The sequence below is a fragment of the Cadophora gregata genome (genome assembly GCF_030347475.1).
Source record: "Cadophora gregata isolate MNR1 chromosome Unknown scaffold_1, whole genome shotgun sequence".
NCBI lineage: Eukaryota > Fungi > Ascomycota > Leotiomycetes > Helotiales > Ploettnerulaceae > Cadophora > Cadophora gregata.
In genome coordinates, this window is record NW_026695924.1 from 2939769 (window position 1) to 2961327 (window position 21559).

At 47.6% G+C, this 21559-nt stretch overlaps 6 protein-coding genes across 6 annotated transcripts; 4 read left to right on the forward strand and 2 right to left on the reverse strand.

Annotated features, from left to right (window-relative positions):
* The first annotated feature begins 590 nt into the window (after positions 1–590).
* MTG2 (GTPase of the mitochondrial inner membrane that associates with the large ribosomal subunit) lies at positions 591–4620 on the forward strand. Its single transcript, XM_058494115.1, has one exon. It carries the CDS (start codon positions 761–763, stop codon positions 2405–2407), a length of 1647 nt encoding a protein of 548 aa, XP_058364318.1. The 5' UTR covers positions 591–760; the 3' UTR covers positions 2408–4620.
* A 906-nt stretch (positions 4621–5526) lies between these two features.
* Positions 5527–8420, forward strand: ONS95_000937 (uncharacterized protein; the record flags this gene model as incomplete). The annotated part of the gene is made up of 4 exons (XM_058494116.1): positions 5527–5614; positions 5881–6066; positions 6128–7266; positions 7409–8420. The coding sequence occupies 4 exons, from the start codon at positions 5527–5529 to the stop codon at positions 8018–8020; spliced, it is 2025 nt and encodes a 674-aa protein (XP_058364319.1). The 3' UTR covers positions 8021–8420.
* A 1733-nt stretch (positions 8421–10153) lies between these two features.
* Positions 10154–13770, reverse strand: ONS95_000938 (uncharacterized protein; the record flags this gene model as incomplete). The annotated part of the gene is made up of 5 exons (XM_058494117.1): positions 13169–13770; positions 11230–12925; positions 11142–11183; positions 10983–11087; positions 10154–10933 (listed from the first exon to the last, which is right to left on the reverse strand). The coding sequence occupies exons 2-5, from the start codon at positions 11479–11481 to the stop codon at positions 10154–10156; spliced, it is 1179 nt and encodes a 392-aa protein (XP_058364320.1). The 5' UTR covers positions 11482–12925; positions 13169–13770.
* ONS95_000939 (uncharacterized protein) lies at positions 13771–15340 on the forward strand (the record flags this gene model as incomplete). Its single annotated transcript, XM_058494118.1, has 3 exons — positions 13771–14635; positions 14691–14839; positions 14954–15340. The coding sequence occupies exons 2-3, from the start codon at positions 14756–14758 to the stop codon at positions 15338–15340; spliced, it is 471 nt and encodes a 156-aa protein (XP_058364321.1). The 5' UTR covers positions 13771–14635; positions 14691–14755.
* On the reverse strand, positions 14516–17451 carry ONS95_000940 (uncharacterized protein). Its single transcript, XM_058494119.1, has 4 exons — positions 16878–17451; positions 16750–16822; positions 16524–16695; positions 14516–16468 (listed from the first exon to the last, which is right to left on the reverse strand). The coding sequence occupies exons 1-4, from the start codon at positions 16972–16974 to the stop codon at positions 15437–15439; spliced, it is 1374 nt and encodes a 457-aa protein (XP_058364322.1). The 5' UTR covers positions 16975–17451; the 3' UTR covers positions 14516–15436.
* A 1334-nt stretch (positions 17452–18785) lies between these two features.
* Positions 18786–20134, forward strand: ONS95_000941 (uncharacterized protein; the record flags this gene model as incomplete). The annotated part of the gene is made up of 4 exons (XM_058494120.1): positions 18786–18935; positions 18987–19480; positions 19531–19622; positions 19695–20134. The coding sequence occupies 4 exons, from the start codon at positions 18786–18788 to the stop codon at positions 20132–20134; spliced, it is 1176 nt and encodes a 391-aa protein (XP_058364323.1).
* Positions 20135–21559: the final 1425 nt, after the last annotated feature.

The window sequence follows — 21559 nt, forward strand, 5'->3', positions numbered from 1 at the left end:
CATGCAATTTACGAGTACATTATAATACCTTACCTTACTGTACATTGATTAATGGTAATAAATTACATGTGCACGAGCGTGATCGTGGATTCGAGGGGTTATAGGTACCTAGGTAAGGTAGGTAGGTAGGGCCAAGGCAATAAGGTAGGCAAGGAAGGTACGGAGGTACTTTATGCTTCACCGCTCCGGATGGATGTGGAAGTGAAAAATACCTGCCTACCTACATAGTACCTACCTACCTAGTACCTACCATACCGAGCCTACCTACAGTGAGGCAATATCCGCATGATGTCGATCTCGAACTCGAATGCTGGAGAACAAGTCAGGGCAGGGCAGGGCAGGGAGGTGCGATACGAAGGTACCTAGGGGACAATAAACAAACAAGCTTAGGTACCTACCAAAGATACCTTAGGTACTTACTGTAATAGTGTAATCCGGGGATCGGGTTCTACCTTATTATACTGTACAGTACTGTACCATAGGTACCTAAGGTAATTTACCTACCTAGGTAGATAGGTACCTTACTAATAAGGAACTCATCTCACTGGTTGCCCCCGTGGTCAATTACCTACCTTATTGATACGGTGGCCACAAGCTACCTACCAGCCACCCTCCACCCCACCTGCCCATCACCTTTCCTACGGTGACCTGCATGTCCTCCGAACCACCGCGTGCAGTGTGCTCTCAAATAGTTAAATAAAAAGTATCAAACTTACCTACCTAGGTAGTCAAAGACAATCACTCTAAACTCGGGAGGAGAATGCCGCCACGGTGTTCGCATCTTCAGGGCACGTTAACACCCTTCCTGTACCCCTTTCTTCTGTCTCAGACCTCTAAATCAAAATCAATCTTCTTCCGACACATTGTCAGGCGTACCCAAGGCCGCCATGAATCTACGACTCCTGTTCACCAGCTGCCCGAAGTAGGCTCACACCTCAATCCTCCTCCCACCGACTATTCTCGTACGATATTCACCGACCGTGCGACTGTGACATTATTTGCTGGTGGCGGTGGTCATGGTTGTATATCATTCCTCCGCGAGAAGTACATCGAAGCAGGCCCTGCAAATGGAGGCGATGGGGGTACTGGAGGGAATGTCTACATCCAGGCAGTACGGGGCGAAACATCACTACATAAACTCGCGCGACGGAATATCTTGAAGGCTGGACGTGGGAAAAATGGCCAAGGCAAAAGTCGAGGTGGAGAGCGAGGCGATGATATTGTTGTACAAGTCCCAGTGGGCACTGTGGTCCGCGAAATCGAGAGAGTTGACCCCGTAGCCATTGAGGAGGAGAGACTGAAACTTGAAGCTGGAAAGGAAGATGGCGTCGATGGAAGCGGACCCTGGAAATGGGATCGAGAAAAGTGGTTACTCTACCCAGCGATTACACCCGAGGACATTGCAACATCAGAGTTCCCTACGCTCCCTAGAGGAAGAAAGTCCGCTCTTATGACGACTCAGGTAAAGGCACCTGTTTCGCTGGATCTGAGCAAGCCCATGGAGCGGCCTTTATTGCTGGTTGCTGGTGCAATGGGCGGGCTTGGCAACCCGCATTTTTGTACCAAGACTGTGCCACGGCCGAAGTTTGCAACCAAAGGGGAGACCGGAACGAAGATTGTTCTGGAGCTTGAATTGAAGCTCCTTGCTGATGTTGGACTTGTGGGACTCCCAAATGCGGGGAAGAGTACTCTATTAAGGGCTATGAGTAAGAGTCGTGCCCGAGTTGGTGACTGGGCGTTCACCACTCTTCAGCCAAATATTGGCACCGTCGTATTGGATGACCACAGAGGTCGACCTTTGGCCACAGCCAGGTATCAGGATGGAGAGCCGAGAACGCACTTCTCTATTGCCGACATCCCCGGATTAGTGGAAGATGCGCACTTGGATAAGGGACTGGGAATCAGTTTCCTCAGACATGTTGAGAGGGCTCGGATATTGGCATTCGTGGTTGATTTAAACAAGGGCGATGGTATAGCGGCACTCAAAGGGCTCTGGAAAGAGGTTGGCGAGTACGAACGCATGAAGATTGCAGAGGAGAAAGACAAAGCTGATCCTATTGTCCAATGGAGTCCTTTCACCTCACCTGAGGATGCTCTTGCTAATCGCCAAGAAACAATTGTGGTCAGCTATGGGCCGACATTTGATAACCCCTTGGGACCTGAATTGCCTAGCATCGCTGGCAAGCCATGGTTCGTGGTTGCTACGAAAGCAGATTTTCCTGGTACGAAAGAGAATTTCGAGAGTTTGAGGGCTTATTTGGAAAAAGTCAATGGAGGTGTGGAGGAGCATCCTAGTGGGCAGAGGGAATGCTGGGCTGGGAAGGTGGAGGCAATCCCCGTCAGTGCTATTAATGGGCATGGTGTGGACAAGATTACGGAATGGACGGTTGGCCTGCTGGATAATTAGAAGGACGAGCTATAAGATACGCTGCAAGAAGTGTAAAGTATACGGACACATCCTTGCCCCTAAAAATAAATTAATATTCATCAGTGGGTGGTACGTGCGTCCCTTCCTGATTGAAGTATTCACTTGAGAAGTCTGTTCGTATTGATTTCAACACAAATTGGTACTTCCATGCTCCCTAATCGCATTGTCCTCTTCTCCTCGAATTATTTTCTGACTTGATTCTTTGTCCCTCGCGCTGCACAATAGCCGGCTCATATATCCACTTCTTTCACGCGTCTTTCTCCCTTTTTGGCATCTTCAAACAAACATCACAGTTCTTCCTCACCTCACTCAACGGTCAAAGGTTGCTGTTTTGACATGCTTGCTTTACATGATAAGCTCAGCCAGACATCAATGCAACTGGTCAAAGAGGACACTTCCTCGTGTTTACAGAAGATGTATCTTGTTGTTACGTAGCTGCATATTGTATCTATTGATACGGAAATGCTGACCCATTAGCCTGCTTGTATGTGGGATAGGTCGAGTTTGTTTCGTTTCTCTTATAAAAAGTGGCAAAATCCGCATTATGGAGTCACGAAAACCTAAGACTTAGTCGGTCTTTCGTGGGCATTATGTTTGACTGAAAGTACCTCAATAAAGTTTCATCTGCGTTGGGCTGCTAATTCAGAAGCTATCCCGCGTAAACAAGAATTGGCCAATTAAGGCAAGGTGGTTAACTGCGGTAAGCTGTGGATTTGTTAAAGTACTGCTTCATGTAAAATTTCTTAATGCTGCACGAATACTTAAACAGCATTTCAAAAGACAGTCTGAAAGTGTAAGGTACTTTTTCTTATTGAGTATTAAGAAATAAACTGTTTATTCAACTGGTTGCAGTTTTCACGTGCCTTAATCAGCAACTTTATTTACGCTGATAGAGGGTGACGAGTAGTGCTCGCATAGGCCTGCTAATGCTGTACGCATATAAATTAGGGCTACCGAGGGTGCAACACGAAGGAGCAGTCGCCAGCAAGGTTCAGATGAAAGTCATGAGAGTTATGTGTAATCCGAATTTCCAGCTTGCGAACTCGTGCTAAACAGTACTAGTTTTGGAACTCCCAATCTTCTTCAAAGCGACAGTACTTGACATCAGGGTTTCCCTTGAATATGTCATCGTATTTTTCGATCGCCGTTTCCGGGCTCTCAGCCTGCTTGAAGTAGTCCGTACCTAAGCTTCGGAGAGTTGGGTTATGCCACATCGTTCTCATCCAAGAAAGTGTTTTGGGAGAGGCATGCAGAAGAGGCAGGTTGTATGTTCTGAATCGCTGTGACGTGAGTCAGTAAATGCACTAGAGTGAGATGGCAATCAGAAAGACAAAGAAGTGTCAACTTTCCCATAGAACTGGCCAGAAGAATGCGTCCGCAATCGAAAAACTGCCAAACAAAAACCCATGATCATTCTCTCCAAGCACATCAAGTCTCGCAATAGTACTACCCCTAGCCTGGTCCCATAATGCGAGAAAGCGCTCGACTTCCTCTCTAGCCTGTTCCGAGACGGGAACTCTACCTTCGTACTTCGCCACAAAGTTTGTATGATATGTATTCCTGATTTCTGCGAAACCAGAATGCATCTCGGCGACTGCGCTTCTCGCCAGAGCTCGAAGGTGTTGATCTTTGGGCCAGAGGCCAAGCTCCGGGTACTTCTCAGCGAGAAATTCGCAAATGGACAGCGAGTCGTTAATCTGGAGATCAGAAGACATTGATAGAGGGGTCAGAATTGGGACAAAGCCGCTTTTGGAGTGATGTTTCACCTGAGGCAGAGTCAGCCACATTGTTGTTTCAGGAATAGCAGATGACTTGTACATCGACAAGCGGGATGTATGTTGCTTTGTAAGGAATTCGAAAGTACTCGAGAACTGTTACAACCCGGGCTGTCCAGCCTGATTTCCTTGATTAGTCCTGGCTCGACGATATCATGGCTATGCTCACTAGAATACCTGGTGTACGCGCCAAGAAGGTGGACTTCTGGCTCTCCATCGAAAGGAAAGGTGACAGGCTCACTTCTCTCCATGACTTCTTGTGCCCTTTCTTTTCAGGCTCCAATGAAAGGAGTATGTTGGAGGTCCTCAACAAAGATACGCTGCTCGCTCTCAACCTTTGTAGAAACCGAAATATTGATAAAGGCCACGAGAAGGGATGGAAAGTAGGAGTCAACGAACCAGTGTTCACTCACGTACTTTAAAGAGGACCATTAGCGGCCAAAGGCGCACTTGTCATTGACGCCCTTAGAGTCACATGATGTTATCTATGTTGCAGGCACATTGTTGGAGTCAAACAGCGACCGATGCCACCGTCCAGGAGCGACGATCTATCTGTTGTCTTTGTCTGTTGCTCGCAGATTGTGGTGGAGTCTTCGCGACGATTCCAAGGGAAGACAATGGAAGTGCCAAGTTCCGGGCGCAGATGTTGTAAAAGCTGGGCAGAACGATATTTCTTCTTGGAAGTAAATGCGACAGTGCGACACACACCACAACATGATCAGTCGTACACGTCACTTGCATCGCGGGTTCTACGATGCTTCTGCCACTCGTTACTTTGATCCGTCAGTGCCCGCGTCTGTAGGTTTATTCCCGGATCAGTCGCTCCGTTCGTTTCGACGCTTCTCATTGCTCATTGCTCTTTGCTCTTTGCCCATTGCCCATTGCTAACACTGCCCATTGCTCACCATCAAATTGTTCGGATGAAGTTGTCTTCAAGTTATGGAGCTTTGAGACATGGCGGAGTTGACTCGCGTCATGGTCTGGTTGTGAAGCTGATGAAACCCAAGGTGCGACAGAGTATCGCGTTGCTATGGCACTATCAATCTATTCTGGATCTTCGACACAAAGTAGACTTTCCGAGTCCGGGTCTGGGGCTCGCACGTGGCAGTAAATGCCCTGGTGTGGTGCTGTGGCAGTTCCCGTGAAGTTTGTTTTGCCCGTTTCACCTGTTTCCCCAAGCATCTCAGAGAGCCCGACTGCAGGTGTTTGTGTGGCTGGCGGCAGGAGAAAGTGGGGTTGAACTGTCTGCCCATGAAGCTTCTCCAGCAAGGTTCGACTCTATCATGCCAGAATAGCCGTTTTGAAACCCAGCGCGAAAGTTAAATGCGCTATTCGGTATTTTATAGCTACCGATTTCAGACGACTGATGACAAGACACCTGACTTGTCCATATGTATATGTAGGTACCTAGGTAGGTGTGCATTTACCAGCTTCCCTCGAAACAAGTATTCAATTTCCATTCAACCTCACCCATCATCACCCATCAACCTCTTCCCCAGGCCAAACGACGCTGGAAGCTATCGCCCGTCAGGTCAACGAAAATGGGACTTGGTGCAAAGATCGGGGGCAAGATACGAAATGATCCAAACTTCCCCCGGCTGGGAAGGGGTCTCGTCTTGGGAGCCAGAGGACTCCGTGCTGGCACGGGGAGATACTTCACTAATAAAGTTCCGATAGTCCAATGGATCTCAGCGTACAACCTGAGATGGATCATGGATGACGCCTTGGCCGGTTCATCTGTTGGCATGCTTCTTATCCCACAAGCGCTCATCTATGCGACAATCGCGGGTGCCCCAATCCAGCAGGCACTTCTTGCGAGTTGGCTCCCAGGAGTGATCTATGCTATAATGGGAACTTCCAGAGGTGCGTCTCGCGTTGTGGAGTTTTGACAGACAAACAGCTCAGCTACTAAATCTCTCTGTAGATATTAGTGTAGGCCCAACTTCCGGAACTGCATTTTTCACTGCCACCATTGTTGTCGAACTAGGGAAGCTCGGGATTCCTCCCGCACTTGCTGCGGCAGTTGTCTCCTTCTCTGTTGGCATTTGGTCGTTGATATTCGGCATACTCAATCTCGGCTTCATATTTGATTATGTGTCCACTCCTATGTCATTGGGATTCACCATGGGTACAGCCATTGTGGTCATCAACTCTCAGATTCCGGCAATCCTGGGACTACAAGGAGTGTCACCTGTGTTCATAGACATGATGCCCGAGATCATCAAGAGGATTGGGGAGACCAAAAGTATCACAGTTGCCATCGCAGTGTCATCAATCGTCCTCCTCGCATTTTCGCAATTTGTTGGCAACAAATGGGGTCACAAGAATGCCTTCATCCGCATTTTTGCTGCTAGTCGGCACATCAACGTGTTAGGACTATTTACGGGAATCAGCTTTTTTGCTAACAAAAATCTGGATCTACCGCTGTGGTCCGTTCTCGGACCCGTTGCTACGACTCCTGTCGCCGCTGTTCCCGACCAACAAATCTTGTCAGGTGTCTTTGGGTCCATGATCACACTCATGTTGTCCACAGCCCTCGAGCACGTAGCATTGGCGAAGACATTTGCCCATAAAGGTGGCTACGACATTGATCAGAACCAAGAAGTCTTCTCCATTGGAGTTATCAATCTCGCCAATTCATTCTTTGGCGGACTCCCAGTCGGCGGATCAGACATGGCCAGATCATCAGTCTTAGCAACGTCAGGCTCAAGAAGTCCGCTCTCTGGAGTTTTCTCCTCCGCAATGGTCTTCCTTGGGATGTTTGCATTGAGTAACTCATTGAAATTCATTCCTTCAGCCACCGTTGCAGCAGTCATAGTTGTTGCAGTATTCGACCAAATGCCGCCGCAGAAACTCATTGTAGCATTCTGGAAGATTTCCTTCGTCGACTTTCTACAGCTCTTTCTGGCATTTAACATGACACTGGCTCAGTCAGGAACCGTCGGTGTCCTTGGATCTTTGTTCTTCATGATCGTCTACACCACCATGCGAATCATGTTTTCTCGGCCGACCGGCATCGTCTCGATCGATCTTGAGACCCAATACAGCAACAACAGTCCTCCCGTATGTAACTCTCTATTATGTTCTACTCCTTATAGTTTAGGTTCTCGAGTCCAAGAAATGCCTAGAGGGCGCTTTATCTTCCGAGAGGGCTTCAGGATCCCATTCTTAGGACTTGAATCTCTCCAATGCTAACTTTTTGCAGTGGTGGGCGAAAGAAGATCGCATTCCCGCCGGTACACAAGTCATCAAATTTGAGACTGATGCAATTTGGCTCAACGCTGATAGGCTCAAACGTCACATCATGGATACCATTTACACCTACCAGTCTGGCCTTTCCAAAACTGCAACAACTGGTGAAGGGCGGCCCTGGAACTATCATCTTAATAAGCATATTGTTACAATCAGGAAAGCTGCTGGCATAAACGACGCAGATACTTTCATTCCGCGTCTGCGAGTGGTCATCTTTGACATGGCGTCAACATCTTTCATCGACATATGCGCAATTCAGCTATTCGAGGATGTCAAGAAAGAATTGCGGCTTTATGCTGGAGATGGAGTAGAATTCCGTTTCGTGGGAATGAACAAAGGTGTAAAAAGGCGGTTTGAACGAGCAGGATGGAAAATAGCGTCACCCTTTGAACCGATAGTGGGAAGTGTAATGGAAGTTGAAGGACAAGAGGTTGCCGCCGAACCCAAGATTACGGTGCCTGACTTGTGGTTTGATCACTTGCCACATGCAATCCAGCATGTCACCCATATGGGACCGGAAGATTATGATCTCGACAGAGTGTCGGTGGACATGCAGAAGTATTAAGGATCACAGGACTTTGTTGATCAAAGGACTTCATCTGAGATCGTTTTCGAGTTTTCTGTTCTGGGCTCGGCTTTCTTCCATTTTTGTAAATGGAGGAATTGTTGCCCTTGGCATGGACTGGAATGAACTAGTGGAGATGCCCTCCCGATACTATCCAATGACATCTACGGCTCTGCTCTCTCTCCTCTTCCCCTGGTGAATTGAAAGTCTTGTTTACGCCGCATTAATCCAATCCGTGTTAACCAAAAGTTCAAATGTGTCTTTTCAGTCAATATATGAGGGAGTTCTCGTTGACGTAGAGAAGCACACTATCTGGGAAAAGCTGAGAGCTTTAAAACAACCGATAGGACTGTAACATTGCAAACCAAAAGGGATTCGGTTTGAGCTTTCTAAATTTTCTGGCTGCTTTGAAACTCTGCAACGTCACATCTTGACCAAGAGCGGTTGATTTCATGACCGTATCATCCACTGGGCGGCTCTGACTGAAATCAGATAACATCCAAGATGAAGGTTCCTCTTTTCAGCTCCGAAAAGTTTTGAAGTCTCATTGTTCGTACAGTATTTCCAATTTTGTTCGGTGCATGTCGCTTCTAACCGAAAAAACTGAGAGGCGCACCCGCTCCTTACAGTCCAAAACATCACATAATTCCCGAGGTGAAAGATCTGATGGGCTACTGTGGCACTGAGGCATCTCCTGGGCCACCATTTGCGTGGCCCAAAAATACTAGTAGTAATAGCACGAGAACTCAAATCGAATTTATAGAACGACCAAAGCAATTCGATTTAATGGCTGTTTTTGACATGATTTTGACTCCGCGTTGGTGCCCGCGCATGTTGGGCCTTCTGTCAGACTCATGTAAGCGCTGGGTTTAAAATAAAGTCATGCCAGACATTGAAATCTTTCAGCAGTACCCTTTGAAGGGCAGGTACCGCGAGAGCGATTTGGTTACACAATAAACTCTGCAGAACGATTATCATCCATCTAGCATATGAGACAAGACTACTTAGAGTATGCAGCGCCCGTTGTAATCGGTCGTCGAGAACTACTATCGATCATTCGTGCAACGCGATACTCCAGAGTCCGTGACCCTCAAGAGTGGCGGTATGCTTTCGAGGCTTCGTGGAACATCTGAGCAGGCGACTTCGACGAGGAAGATTCCAAATAATGTTGCTCGTGTTCAAGCATTGCACTTACAGCTATTTGGAGTCAACTTGAGGGCGCCAACTTTTGAACGCTTGCTTAGGAGACTAGTCGTCGGATGAGAAGCTCACTTCTTGGGTACCAGACGTGCAGAACTGGCACTACACAGGTCTGGATCTTATGTCGGCGCTTCACGGATATCAATGCGACAGAGGCTGCGGCGTTGCAAAATACATCCTTTGCGAAACTTTGATGCCCTGATTTGCATGTTGACGAGACTGCCACAAGCCCGAGTATGGATGGGTTGAAAAGGGGCAATCGTCAAGAACCATCCCGTTTGAGGACACTCGCTCTCGCCGCGGCACTGTCAATGCCAATTCTACTTCGAAGGACCTTTTAGCGACGAGCGAGGAGCAGGTATTGGTTCTCTTGGAATCTCACTTAAAAACATGGGTCGATGTACTTCTCGAAGACTCGATCACTCTTGGCGGTCATGAACCCAGCGACACAATACAAAGTTGTTACACTGACTGGCGAAGGAAAAGAATGCTACGGGCAAATCTCAAGCATGTGCTTTCCATCAGAGCAAAACAGCAGGCTTACCTTGGCGAATTCGAGAAGATCCTCGTGAAGGGGATGTTAAAGATGACATGTTCACTATGGTAACCGGTCAACTTTGTCAGGTAACTTACGGGGTTGCCAAAGTTAACGACGAAACCTTTTCACTCTTTGACGAAAACCCGCCCTTTGAGATCAGATTACTGCACCAGGAGTAGCATGTCAACCAGGATCATCGATTCCCGCCACCATGTTATCTATGTAGGGCTATGGATGGAAAAAACATTACAGCTTAGATGATAGAGATGCTCTCTAAAGACATCCAGGGCAGTTTGAGAATACAGAGTTCCCTCCCAGTTGAGCTTCTGGGAAACATACAAACGAACGTTCTAGATACAATTGTAGGGTTCTGTGAATTATTTAATTCCCTTCTCTTATACCTCCGCACGTAAGACATCATCACCGACCCTGTGCCCATTGATTCTTGTTTCGAGAAACTTCAGAAACTTTGGATGGATCGACTTCGACTCTTCAATCCATTCAGGAGAGTGACCTTGGATCTTGGCTCCGCCTGTCGTTTCCGCTTGACTATTCACCCATCTCACCAGTGAATCCACGTATTCCACTTGCGCATTCATCAAAGAATGAAAAGATCTGCCATATCCTTTTACTTTCGTCTTCTCAGCATATTCAGTACGCATGGCCGCCTCTGACGGAGTCTGTGCGAACCCAGCGAAGACTGCTGCTACCGTGATGGCCTGGTACTCGAAAAGAGTGAAAGTTGCAGTGTAAAATGGTATCCCGACAAACGTCAGAGTTGGATCCGGGATGTAAAAGATGTCCTTATGGAGGTTGTGGATTTGAGAACCATCAGTGACAAGGACTGTATCGCTGGCTTTCTCTGGTGTAGCTGAATCGTCATGCAAACTGACCAAGAATGGCAAGGAGAAGAGGTAGCCTGTTGCAATGATGACTTTGTCGACTTCAGTTAGTACTCTCCCGTCCGTGAGAGTGATGTTCCCAGGGGTTTCTTGGCCCTTTTTTGGAACCTCAAAGCTAGCAATCCCCGTGACACGCTCCGTATCTGGTGGGATCCAGTCGAGTGGCGTGTCAAATATACCCCCTCGACTCGATTGATAGATTCTCTTTGCTCCGAGGTGACTTTCCCTTGCAATGTCTGTCGATGATACTCCTGCCCCGATGATCAAGACAGTCTAGGCTATCATTAGATTTGAGTTCATGAGAGTGTCAGGAAGGACTGACTTGGCCTTTCAACTCATCTGGTTTCCGGTAACTCTTCGAGTGGTAAATTCGGTCTGGCCAGGAGGTCTTCCATTCCTTTAAACCAGGTATATCTGGAATCTTGGCCTAAGCGACAGTCAATATAGGAGTAGATGTTGTCTGGTGAAAGGCATCACCGACGGCATGATAATGTCCAGAAGCTACTACAACACCATCAAACTCCTGCCCTATATTAGTATAGCTTGACTACATGCTGAACAACACTTACCTCAACAGAGTGCCATTTTTGTCCCCGTCGTGGTCCTACTCTAATAAATGTAGTAGACCGCACCTCCCACTTAGTACTGACTTTCCTCAGCCCCTCGACCCGAGTGTTGTACCGGATCAAGGGCTCAACTCCAAATGACTTGGAATAGGATTGGATGTACTGCTGTTTGATACGAACGTTGACAAAACTATCTGTTCCAGCGGGCCATGGATGGCCCTTCATTTCTTGGAGCGATGTTGGGACGTTATTCATGAGACCTGAGTAGGCCGGGCTGTAGACATTCAGCGTGTGAATGATAATTTCAAGAAATAGTGCTCACCCGGGAGGAGCAAACCTCAACTCCTCAAGGTCCAAGTCAGCATCGGCTCCGTTGGTTCGGCCGTACTTGGAACTTTCGGTCTTGCCATCAAACTCAGCTACAAAATCGGCAGCGGAAGGCTTGATCGAAGGATATGGCGGCTCTATGGGCTTTCGCTCATCGTAGGTCCTAATAGCATAAGCCATTGCAAACAGAAGACAAAGGCGAAGTTTACCAGTTGCCACCCGATGTCTTATATCTCTCGAAGACGACAACATCTACCCCTACAGCCGTAAGATGTCTTGCAGACGCTACACCACTCTTCTGAAGTTAGCATTGATGACTCGTGAATATCGTAGCGTCGATTTCTTCCTCCGAAATTGGGCTGAGATGCTCTTTAAGTCTGGAACGTTGCTAGACTCACCACACCAGCTCCAATAACAGCAACGCGATGCTTTCTATGAACCATTAGAGAGAATTCGAAGCTAATTATTTCCAATGAAAGGCTCCAACGATCAGCTCCGATGTCCTGGAAGTACCAATGCCGGTTGCTGACCAATACCAAATGAAACAAAACAGACCCAGGCAAGAGCTTAATTGTGACGAAAACTGAAGAGCAAGTTTGAATCTAAGTAATACAAATGGGTAAATCATTCAGTCATTTGTGCTGAATAATGCGGTGCCCGAGAGACGCAATTCCTCATGCTCGCAGCTTATTTCGCCATCTTCGCTTAACCAACCAAACAGCCAATCATAGCCAATGAACGATAGAAGTCAGCTTTATCGTGCAAATGATTGGGGCCATGGACAGCATATAATTGCATTGCATCATCTTATAGCAGAATAGAGAGTAGAAACGACCTGGAGACGTGGCACACAACGTGGTTTGGTCTGTTTTCCATGAGCTGTCTGCTGCGGTCGCAGTCCCGCGACAAGTCCCCAACATGCGACAGTAACTTCCGCTCCGATGACGATGATCACCTACAGAGACAATCCGGAGCGGAGAAATATATACGTACCCATAGACTTGAGTTCGTGTACCGAACTGATGCGTTATACAGATTAGCTCACGTGTCCAGGTAAGTGACAAATGTTCTGAGCATGTCAGCACAGCAGATAAATATCATCTGATCAACAAACACAGACCACAAGAATGAAGTTACAACCCTAGACGTACATACACCCAGCATACCGCAGACAATCGCAGAATTTCGAAGTCACCCTGCTTCTTCGCAGTGCGCAGATTGGGACAAGTGTGATGAGCGACGTTCACATCAGGTCCACTTTAGAGACACGCATGATTGACCGTTGGTGCTCAGTTCTCTGTAAGCTGTGCGCTGTTTGGCAAGAGCCGCAAGCCTTCCAAGTCCTTACAAGGATGATCAGGGAGTTTCTATCCTGTTTCTCTTAGCTCCGCCGTATATTTGCTCAGAATATCGAAAATAGACAATCAATATACGTTTGTACAGCCAGAAAACTTCCTGCATGGGTTGCTCGGTATTTTCCTGAAGATGATCGGTAGCAAATCTAATGCGATGTCATAGATTTACTTTTGTACCGCTATTCAATCCTAACAAAGACGCAGCCGCCAAAGCAGGCATGAGAACTACTAACGAAGAACTACAGACACATGCGACTTACCACGTGTGAGATTTCGTAATTGGCGGCCCTTCAGGGCGGTGAGTCTTTATGTAGACTGTCCTGTCAAGGCGTGTGCTATATCATGGTGAATGCCGACTACAGAATCTCACCAGACTTGCCACACCCTGTTCCGCTTGCTGAACCTGGACCACACTCTGACGGGCGCGTTTTCTTCATCTGAGAAGTTAGGAAATGATAGAAGACTATATGGATATTAATTTGCAACAAGAAAAAGGCCTTGCGCGCTGGTAAGTGGTATACGGCTGATATTTGGGGGTATGGAGAGGCAAAAATTGATCCGGGCCAAACCTCTGTTAACTTACCTCTGATACTATTCCCCCCCCTAAACAAACGTCAAAGGTGGACTTTTATAGGCTAAACACCTGGAAGGCGTATTTTAACTGGTAGACGACCCTAGCGATACTCAGGGCACGAGCTAAATTCTAGTCAATTGTAAAAGCAAGGGTAGCTATAGAAGGTTCGAGATGGAGTTAAAGCCCTGCTCGAGGCTCAGTGTTAGTATCCTTATTAGATAGACGCCCTAGCTGACTACCCACACGAGGTCCAGTTTTCATGAGGTTTAACGTTTGTTTAGGGGGAGGGGAGGGGGGGATAGTAGGTGCACCTTGGTCCTAATGTTAAATTGTGGGCCGGCTCAGTTTATCATTTAGACTTGAAATAGAAGAATTTCAAGCTGTTTTAAGAGGTGACAAGGGTTTAAAGTGTCAAATTTAGGTATATTGATATAGCAACCGTGAGGGGAGCACGTAAAAGCAACTGCATAGGCGCCAGTGGCGAGCTAGCATTAAGACCGGGGGGTACACTGTAATTTACGTGGCCGGCGTAGATTTCCTGGTTCGGACGATACAGGATATCATGGTCCCCTGGTGATATACGCAGTAAGGAGTTGAAAGTATGAGGCCATGGAGCTGGGATGGCCAAAATCCTGTGGTCCGCTTGTGACAGCAGACAAGGACAAGCGACGCGCTGTCCCGGCTTATCCGATCCCAAGCCAAGCGCCAAGCTTCATCCCACTCAAGAACACCAGCAATTGACACTACAACACACACAATATCAACCAACATGACATTGTTCGAGCTTTCCAAAGGCTTGGAGGATATTGTCAGCTTTTGTTCAAGATCATGGCCTCCAAAACCTTGACGAAGGTCTCGCGATTCGTCGGCAGTGCAGGTACCAATTCCCATTTCGAGGTTTTTATTTTCTCGGACTACATCTACCACTTTGCTGGACTGGACTATTGTGAACTTCGACACGTACTTGAACCTTTGACGGATCGTCGCCGCGGAGCCAAAACAATCGAGCAAACAAGCTAACAGAATCTTATTTCAGCCGGACTAGAAAAGACGCTACGTCTCCTGCAATCGTGTTCGCAAGTGGTAGCAGCGCATTATTCACTCCCAATTGCTGCTTCACCATGGCTTCGAGCTCGCTCACAGCTGGCCCTCGGTATGTTGTATCCGAAGTATGCCCAATGCTGGCAATCCAACTCAAAATGCCTTAGGACGGCGCTATCTTCGTGTTTTGAAGTTCATCGATGCTTTTGTGCTTGCTTTCGAGGCCTTATCGATGCATAGTGATCTTGTTGCGGTGCTGGAGTTCGGCAAGTGGAGTTGTCTGGGCATGTTCCTCTTTTTGGAAAGCTGTACCATTGTAAGTCTAGAAGTTGCACGTCATGAGAGATTCTCTCCGAAGCGGAAAATGGGCGGTGTTTCGCTAAAGGAAACATGGCATGGGGTGAGTAAGGTTCGAGGCTAATTGGTGCAGCTGGATGCCATGGGAGTTTATCAAACATATTGGGCTGCCGGGTTATTTGTTGAGGCCATGAAATTTTGGTTCTTTTCCTTGACTTTGGGAATCTTTCTGGCACTAATGGAGCTCTGGGATATGAGTGGGCAAGGACCAGTAGTGCGCGAGGGAGACGATGGAGAGAACAGAAAAGATGGAACCATAGTCGCGCAAGACCAGGATTCAAGAGCGAGGGAGAGAAGTTTAAAGAGATGGAACGTTGTGAAGAAGATAGTGATTGATGTGTGTGATTTGTCAATTCCGGGATCGATCACTGGATGGCTGACGGTATCTCCTGGCAATGCAGGGATGTTGTGTATTGTTAGTACGGCACTTACAGGGTTGGAGATATGGGACAGAATCTAGAGCACTTCAAGATATACAGGAGATACGGTGGTAGACGGCAAGATATCAGAGGATACTCGATTCTCCCGGTAGGCCTCAGATACTAGATGCCTACACTTAGTCCTCCGTGTCATGACTCTTCCTCCACCAGAAGTCACATTCTCTTTTCACCCAATCACTTCCAAGCATCTGTGCAGCATCGCCAAGCCCAGAACCTCCAGCCCTCTCATCATTGCCTTTACCAAAAGTCATAACCCGGGCGCTCGTAGAATCATACTTTTCCCATTTCGGCCGATCTGCGAATCGTCCTTGTATGGCGCTGGGGTCACCGTGTGTGATGAAACTGGTAACATACGCATGGTACTTTCCGGAAACCTCCCTCTGGGCCGAACTGATGCTGGTGATTTCGTCCTGGAAGCTTTCATAGTACATATTGTCACCATGATTTGCTCCACCTTTGACGGTCTTATTCAGCGCCCAATGAAAGGCGAAGACCCCAGGCTCTTGAACAGTTGACGCCATATGGGCAGTTTGACGAACAGGGCATACATACGCATAATGTGCATACGAAGCCTCCACGCGCTTGAATTGAGGACCCACTCCAATAGCTCCCAAGTCCCGAGTGTCTTTGTATCTTTCATCTTTCGATGGATCAGGATACAAAGAGTTTATAGTGTTGAGATCTTCGTTCGAATAGTGGGGTAGCAATACATGCCAGAAATTGGTGAAGTCCTCCCCACTAGTCATTGAAGCTGGAACATAGTATGTTCCTTCATTGGTAACATGTCCGGTCATGATGGGGACTTGGTTCCACTTGCCGGACTGCCAGGCATCAATCGGACGCTGGTGGATAATTTCATTATCTATGACTGGCTGGAAAGCCCAGCGTAGACTCGGGTTGTACTTGTCAAACACAGTCGTAGAGGCTGCGACTATAGTTTTCTCTGGCCGAGACCGCAAACATGAAGTTATAGATTCTTCGGGTAAATCAGCGCAGCCACTTTCAGCGACAAAGAGGGCGAATTGTTCTTCGTGGACATGAGCGTTGTACTTGTGGACGGCCCTGGATGTAGGAGCGCCAGATTCAATAATAGCCTTATGGAACAGAGGAGCGACTCCCTCCTTGTAATTAAGGATATGATGGCCGATCTGTGGATACTTTAGTGGACCCTTTGAGCATGCGAAGGTGCGGTAGGGGGCTGACAGAATGAGCACCAGCGGAAAGACCAAAGATAGTAACATCGGTCTTGTCGCCTCCGAAAGCTTCAATATTATCTTGCACCCACTGGAACATAAATATCTGATCATGAAGTCCAATGTTGACAATGTCTTCATCGAACGAGAGCTTCGATGGGAGAAAGCCAAGTGCACCAATTCTACTAACTGTCAGCCACTCGTACTTTAAGAACAAAAGCTGGCGGATTGGCCACCTATAGTTGAAGCTGACTCCGATGAATGGGCTCTCCGACCATGCAACCATCGATCCGGTGTTGTGCATCATAGCTGCGACTTCGTCAACCACCAATCTTCACATCCTATTCAGAGGCTTGTAACTCACAACTGCCCCTGTTAAATGCACCCCCATGAATGTAAACAGCAACGGGGACTTTTTTTTGATCGGCAGCTGGTTTCTGTCTGAAGATGTTGACAGTCATACAATCCTCGCTGTGAGGTGCAGTCTTGCCGCTGAGCAATTGTTTGCCGGGACATCTGCAAAGATTTCAACATAATCCAAGGAAAGAGACTATGAGGAAATACATTGGCCCATAAGCTTGGGCCTTGAATATCTTGTTCGATTCCGGCAAAGGCACTGCCCGTCGAAATCTTCTATCCCCAACAGGTGCCTCAGCGTAAGGAAGCCCCAGGAAAGCATCAATCGGGGCTGGGAAATTCTGATCCAAGATCGTCCCAACAACCAGCCCCTGGGAGAGCTTCACCTGAGGGACAGCCGATGAGTTCCACGGCAGTAAAATGGACGATTGGAACCAGGAGGAGAAGAACACACCCACGCCAATGATCGGCAATGCAGCTATGAAAAACATCTGAACAAGAGACGGCATATCGTCTTAAAGAGAAAAGGAACAGCCGCTTTGAGAATCTAAGTTGGGGACCTTTTGCTCTGGATTCACTTGTCATAGATGAAGTCTTTATGTCGAGCACAGTAGCCAGATACGAGGGTACGACCCGCTTCTCGCCCGAAGAGCGCCGACTCGGGTTATCCGAACATTTACTTGACAGCTTCCTCCACGTCAAGCCGTCTTGTATGGGTTATGTACGTTCTCTCGCCTCAACTTCAAGCTGACAGTGTTACAAACAATCACTTGGTGCCTTTTTCTGCACTGGTTAGTCCTGGAGCAGAATAAATTCTCATCTGGAAATCTCTTCTTCAACTTCTGATGCCGCGGTTAATTGCCGTTGCCTCGCTTGTTCCCGTCTCACTCAGGGGTAAAAGGTCCGAGGGATGACGGAAAGAGCTCCATCAGCCTCTTTCCAGCCATACCATGTTTATCACCATTTAGTCAACTATAAAAGAGGAGCAGACTACTGGAGCGAATCAGGATCTTTCGAGCCATTGGCGAACATGACAGTATTAGTAAGTTACTGTAGCCAGGGAACCTGCGTGGCCCAGCCGTTGACACAACAGAACTGAAAATCCAGACAGCTAAAGCGTGCAGTAGTAAAGGGCCGCTATGAATAGTGCTTTCGGGCCTTCCCTTCATGACTTCCATTATTGTGTTTAGAGATCGTCGACGTAAAGAGCCCAATCTGTATATATGTAATTTCGACCAATTCGACCTTCACTTCCTCATCTGTACAGACTCCTTCTGCAAAGCGGCTGAAGGGGCATACAGTACCCCAAAAATGGGAATTTCGGTGACCTCAACAACAACAATAATCCTCAGATCGCAGATCACTCCAATTACTACCCCGCTTGGCTGCCTTGGCTCGCATCCAGGGTCCTTCTGCTGGGTTCGTTAGGCTGTTTCACACGTGCAGAAACGCATGGCAGCCCATGTCATATTCGTTGATGGCTCGGATGGCAACCTCAAGGCACTTCTCATTGGATGTCAGCTTCCATCGCCGACGCTACCAGGCATGACTATCATCTGCATTAGTGAGAATTTCGGACGACTGCCCAAAACCGCATACGGCAGACGTAAACTTCAAGGCTAGACCATTGTCTGGTTCTCTAGTGTCTGTGCCTGACAGAAAGCTAGAATCCACTTGGAATGATGCCCTGTTCCTGGGCTGGTGAGATCGACAATCAGTCTTGCTGGGATTCTCACGGAATCAAGGAGTGAGACTGAGGTCTCTGGCGAAGTGCATTTCTTTGTAGGAGAACTAAATTGTCCCTTTTAAACCTGTACCCAGTCCCGTTATCAATAATACTCACATCATAACGAGATCAACGGAAGTTTTCTTTTCACAACCTATTCTCGAGTCTCAACATCGCGGCTTTCAGGAAATGCCAGCAGAAAACCGAGGTCCCGAGGTCGCCGGAGTTGCAGGAGCCTTTCTGCTTCTGACCACAGTCTCAATTGCGCTGCGTTGCTACTGCCGTGCTTTTGTGGTTAAGTCATTTGGTTGGGACGACAATGTTGCTATCATTGCCTATGTTCGTACAGTTTGAACTTCATCCAAAAATACGGGATTGACATGCATTCAGATTTTTTTTGTGTTCTTTGCTGGGTTCGCCATTACTGGAGTTGAATATGGTACTGGGCAACACGCCTCCGTTATCCCTCCAGCGGACATTCCTATCGGATTAAAGTGGTGGTGGGCCTGTGAGCCTGTTTATGTCCTATCTAACATGGCACTCAAGTTGAGCATTGGAATTATGCTGATGCGAATTGCTGTTTCCACGATGCACAAGGCCATCATCTGGACGGTCATGGTGGTTCACACAGCCTATGGCATTTTTTTCTTTTTCCTGTTCGTCCTACAATGCCGTCCTAGTGCATACTTCTGGACTCGATTCACTGGAGGCAAAGGGACATGTATCGATCCGAACATTACTGTTTCGGCAACATACGGTTACTCTGCAGTGTCGTGCTGGACCGACTGGACGATGGCTATTCTGCCTGTGTTCCTGATATGGAATCTGCAAATGAATATCAGAACGAAAATCTCAGTTGCCATGATCTTGGGGATGGGAGCGATGTAAGTTACGAGTCTTTCTCTTTCAATATCGATCTCTGACATCCTGGCAGTGCTTCTACAGCTACGATTGTCCGAATCCCATATGTCAAAGGCCTGGCCAATCAAGAAGACTTCCTCTACGCAACAACCGATGTAGCTATTTGTAAGTGATCAACGAAAACCAATACTAACTGTCCTCATCTTATTCAGTCACTAAGCGATTTTTGTTACGCAGGGTCGACTGTCGAGACGGGAATTGGAATTGCAGCTTCGTCTTTTGCAACACTCCGACCTCTCTTCCGAACGTTCTTTCTACGCAGTCACCTCATGGGCGGATCATCAACACAAGGACCTTCAAGTCCTTGGCCAGCATCAGGAGCCCACAAATACGTACGGAGCAAGAGTCGCAGTGAAACCGAGGAGTTCGGACTGAGGAGCGATATCGGCAGGAACCACGGCATTACCACGACAATCGAAAGTCGTACCGCTGGAGAGACGGAGAAAAACGTCGGTGGCCTGAGCAGGAAAGACAGTTCGAGAGCATTGAACGGACAAAGCAAGTGGGGGAACAGCGAGACGGTGCTTCGATTAGGAGATAGTGGGAGCGAGGATGGCTTAGATTGGGAGTCTGGAATCAGGAAGACGACGATTTCGACGCAAGTTGCGCATGTTTGATGGACGGCAAGCGGAACGAGGAATATGGCTTGGATGCCTCGAGTTAATCATTTGTTCGGTATGCTGGCGTGGAATTGATTGTTACTACACTTTGGGATGGAAACAGTTGGGAACTTTTAATGGCTGGAGTATATCGGACTGGGAAGCAAAAACAGCTTGGAAACATGAGGTGGTTACCTAGCGACCATTTCGCTTAATGAAGAGGCTGCCCGTCCGAGGTAGGAAGGTACCTAATTTGGCAAATCTTCGGCGAGGCAAGGGTAAATCCTACACCTTCTTCATCACCAAGTGCTGTCTTGTAGAATAGTTCACTCACATATAGGTTAGTGTATCAGTAGCTCAATGAAATATACGAATCGAACCCCCGGGAGAGGTCCTTCACTACTTGCTGCTTGTCCCTGGAAGTGATGCCTAGACCAGCACACGCTAACGAGGATCTCAAAGGTCGGGAGTAATGCAAAGCACTGTATCGATTGGAGTCGAACCCCAGATTATATTAGTACCCCACAATAGCTTTGTTCTAGTGCGGGAGTGAAGCTGTTGCTGGAGCTAGAGGAACAACAATCAAACGATAAATGTACTAGTGCTGTATAAGAGACAGCTAAGTGGCGGTCCTGGCCAGAGCTTTCTTTCTTGTGCCAAAGAGGAAAATTTGTGCGAATGCTAGGATGTGCCGAATTATGGAAGAGGCAGACATGTTGAAAGACGTGGTACCTGTAGTACGCAATCGATGCTGGAACTCTTCCCGTCCGCTTGGATATTTTACTAACAATCTGCGTGGTTACAGTTGTGAAGTTTCTTAGAAGGCTTAGAATACAGAATCACGAGTCAGTTAGAAAGCCCATGGAACAACTTCATCGTGCAACACTAACCCTGCGACTGAGATCTGTCGTCAACAGCCACGAACGCCCAGTGAGGGCAAGTCCGACTAGTTCGACTCTCATGTAGATACTAAACTTCGCTTCCGGCTTCCATAGACATGTCTTGCAGAAAGATACCACCGAGGAAAACCCACCTTTCTTGGGCTGGTGGTGTCCACATCTCCTTGCTGCGTGGAGCTCTATACTTGAGCCACTCCCTAAGAGGTTGGCGAGCTAGTATGATGAGGACAATGGTAAGACTACGTCTCTGGAAAAAAAAAGGTTAACCTGGAACCAGCCTTTGTAGAACTTGTAGGTGTCCGAGGACTGTCCATCAAAGTATTAATGTTGGTAGTACGGAAGACAGATCATATAGCCTTTGTTCTAAGTCGGGCTCACCTTGCGAAGCTTACTTCCACGAAAAAGCTCTTCCAACCTTTGGTGAGGGTTCCATGTTAAATCCGCTGAAGTAGGACAATAATCGTTATAGATAGAAAAAAAATTCTCCTCAATTCCTCGGATGGCAGGGCGTATCTCTGCCTACTTCTAAGCTTTACTTGCCGGA

Excerpts from the sequence above, each read along its gene's own strand:
- ONS95_000940 (XM_058494119.1), bottom strand. The coding sequence starts at position 16,974 with ATGACTGTCAACATCTTCAGACAGAAACCAGCTGCCGATCAAAAAAAA. Across the intron at positions 16,823-16,877 it reads TGCATTTAACAGGGGCAGTT|CTATGATGCACAACACCGGA; the intron begins GTGAGTTACAAG and ends ACGAAGTCGCAG. Across the intron at positions 16,696-16,749 it reads GGAGTCAGCTTCAACTATAG|AATTGGTGCACTTGGCTTTC; the intron begins GTGGCCAATCCG and ends GACAGTTAGTAG.
- MTG2 (XM_058494115.1), top strand. The coding sequence starts at position 761 with ATGCCGCCACGGTGTTCGCATCTTCAGGGCACGTTAACACCCTTCCTG.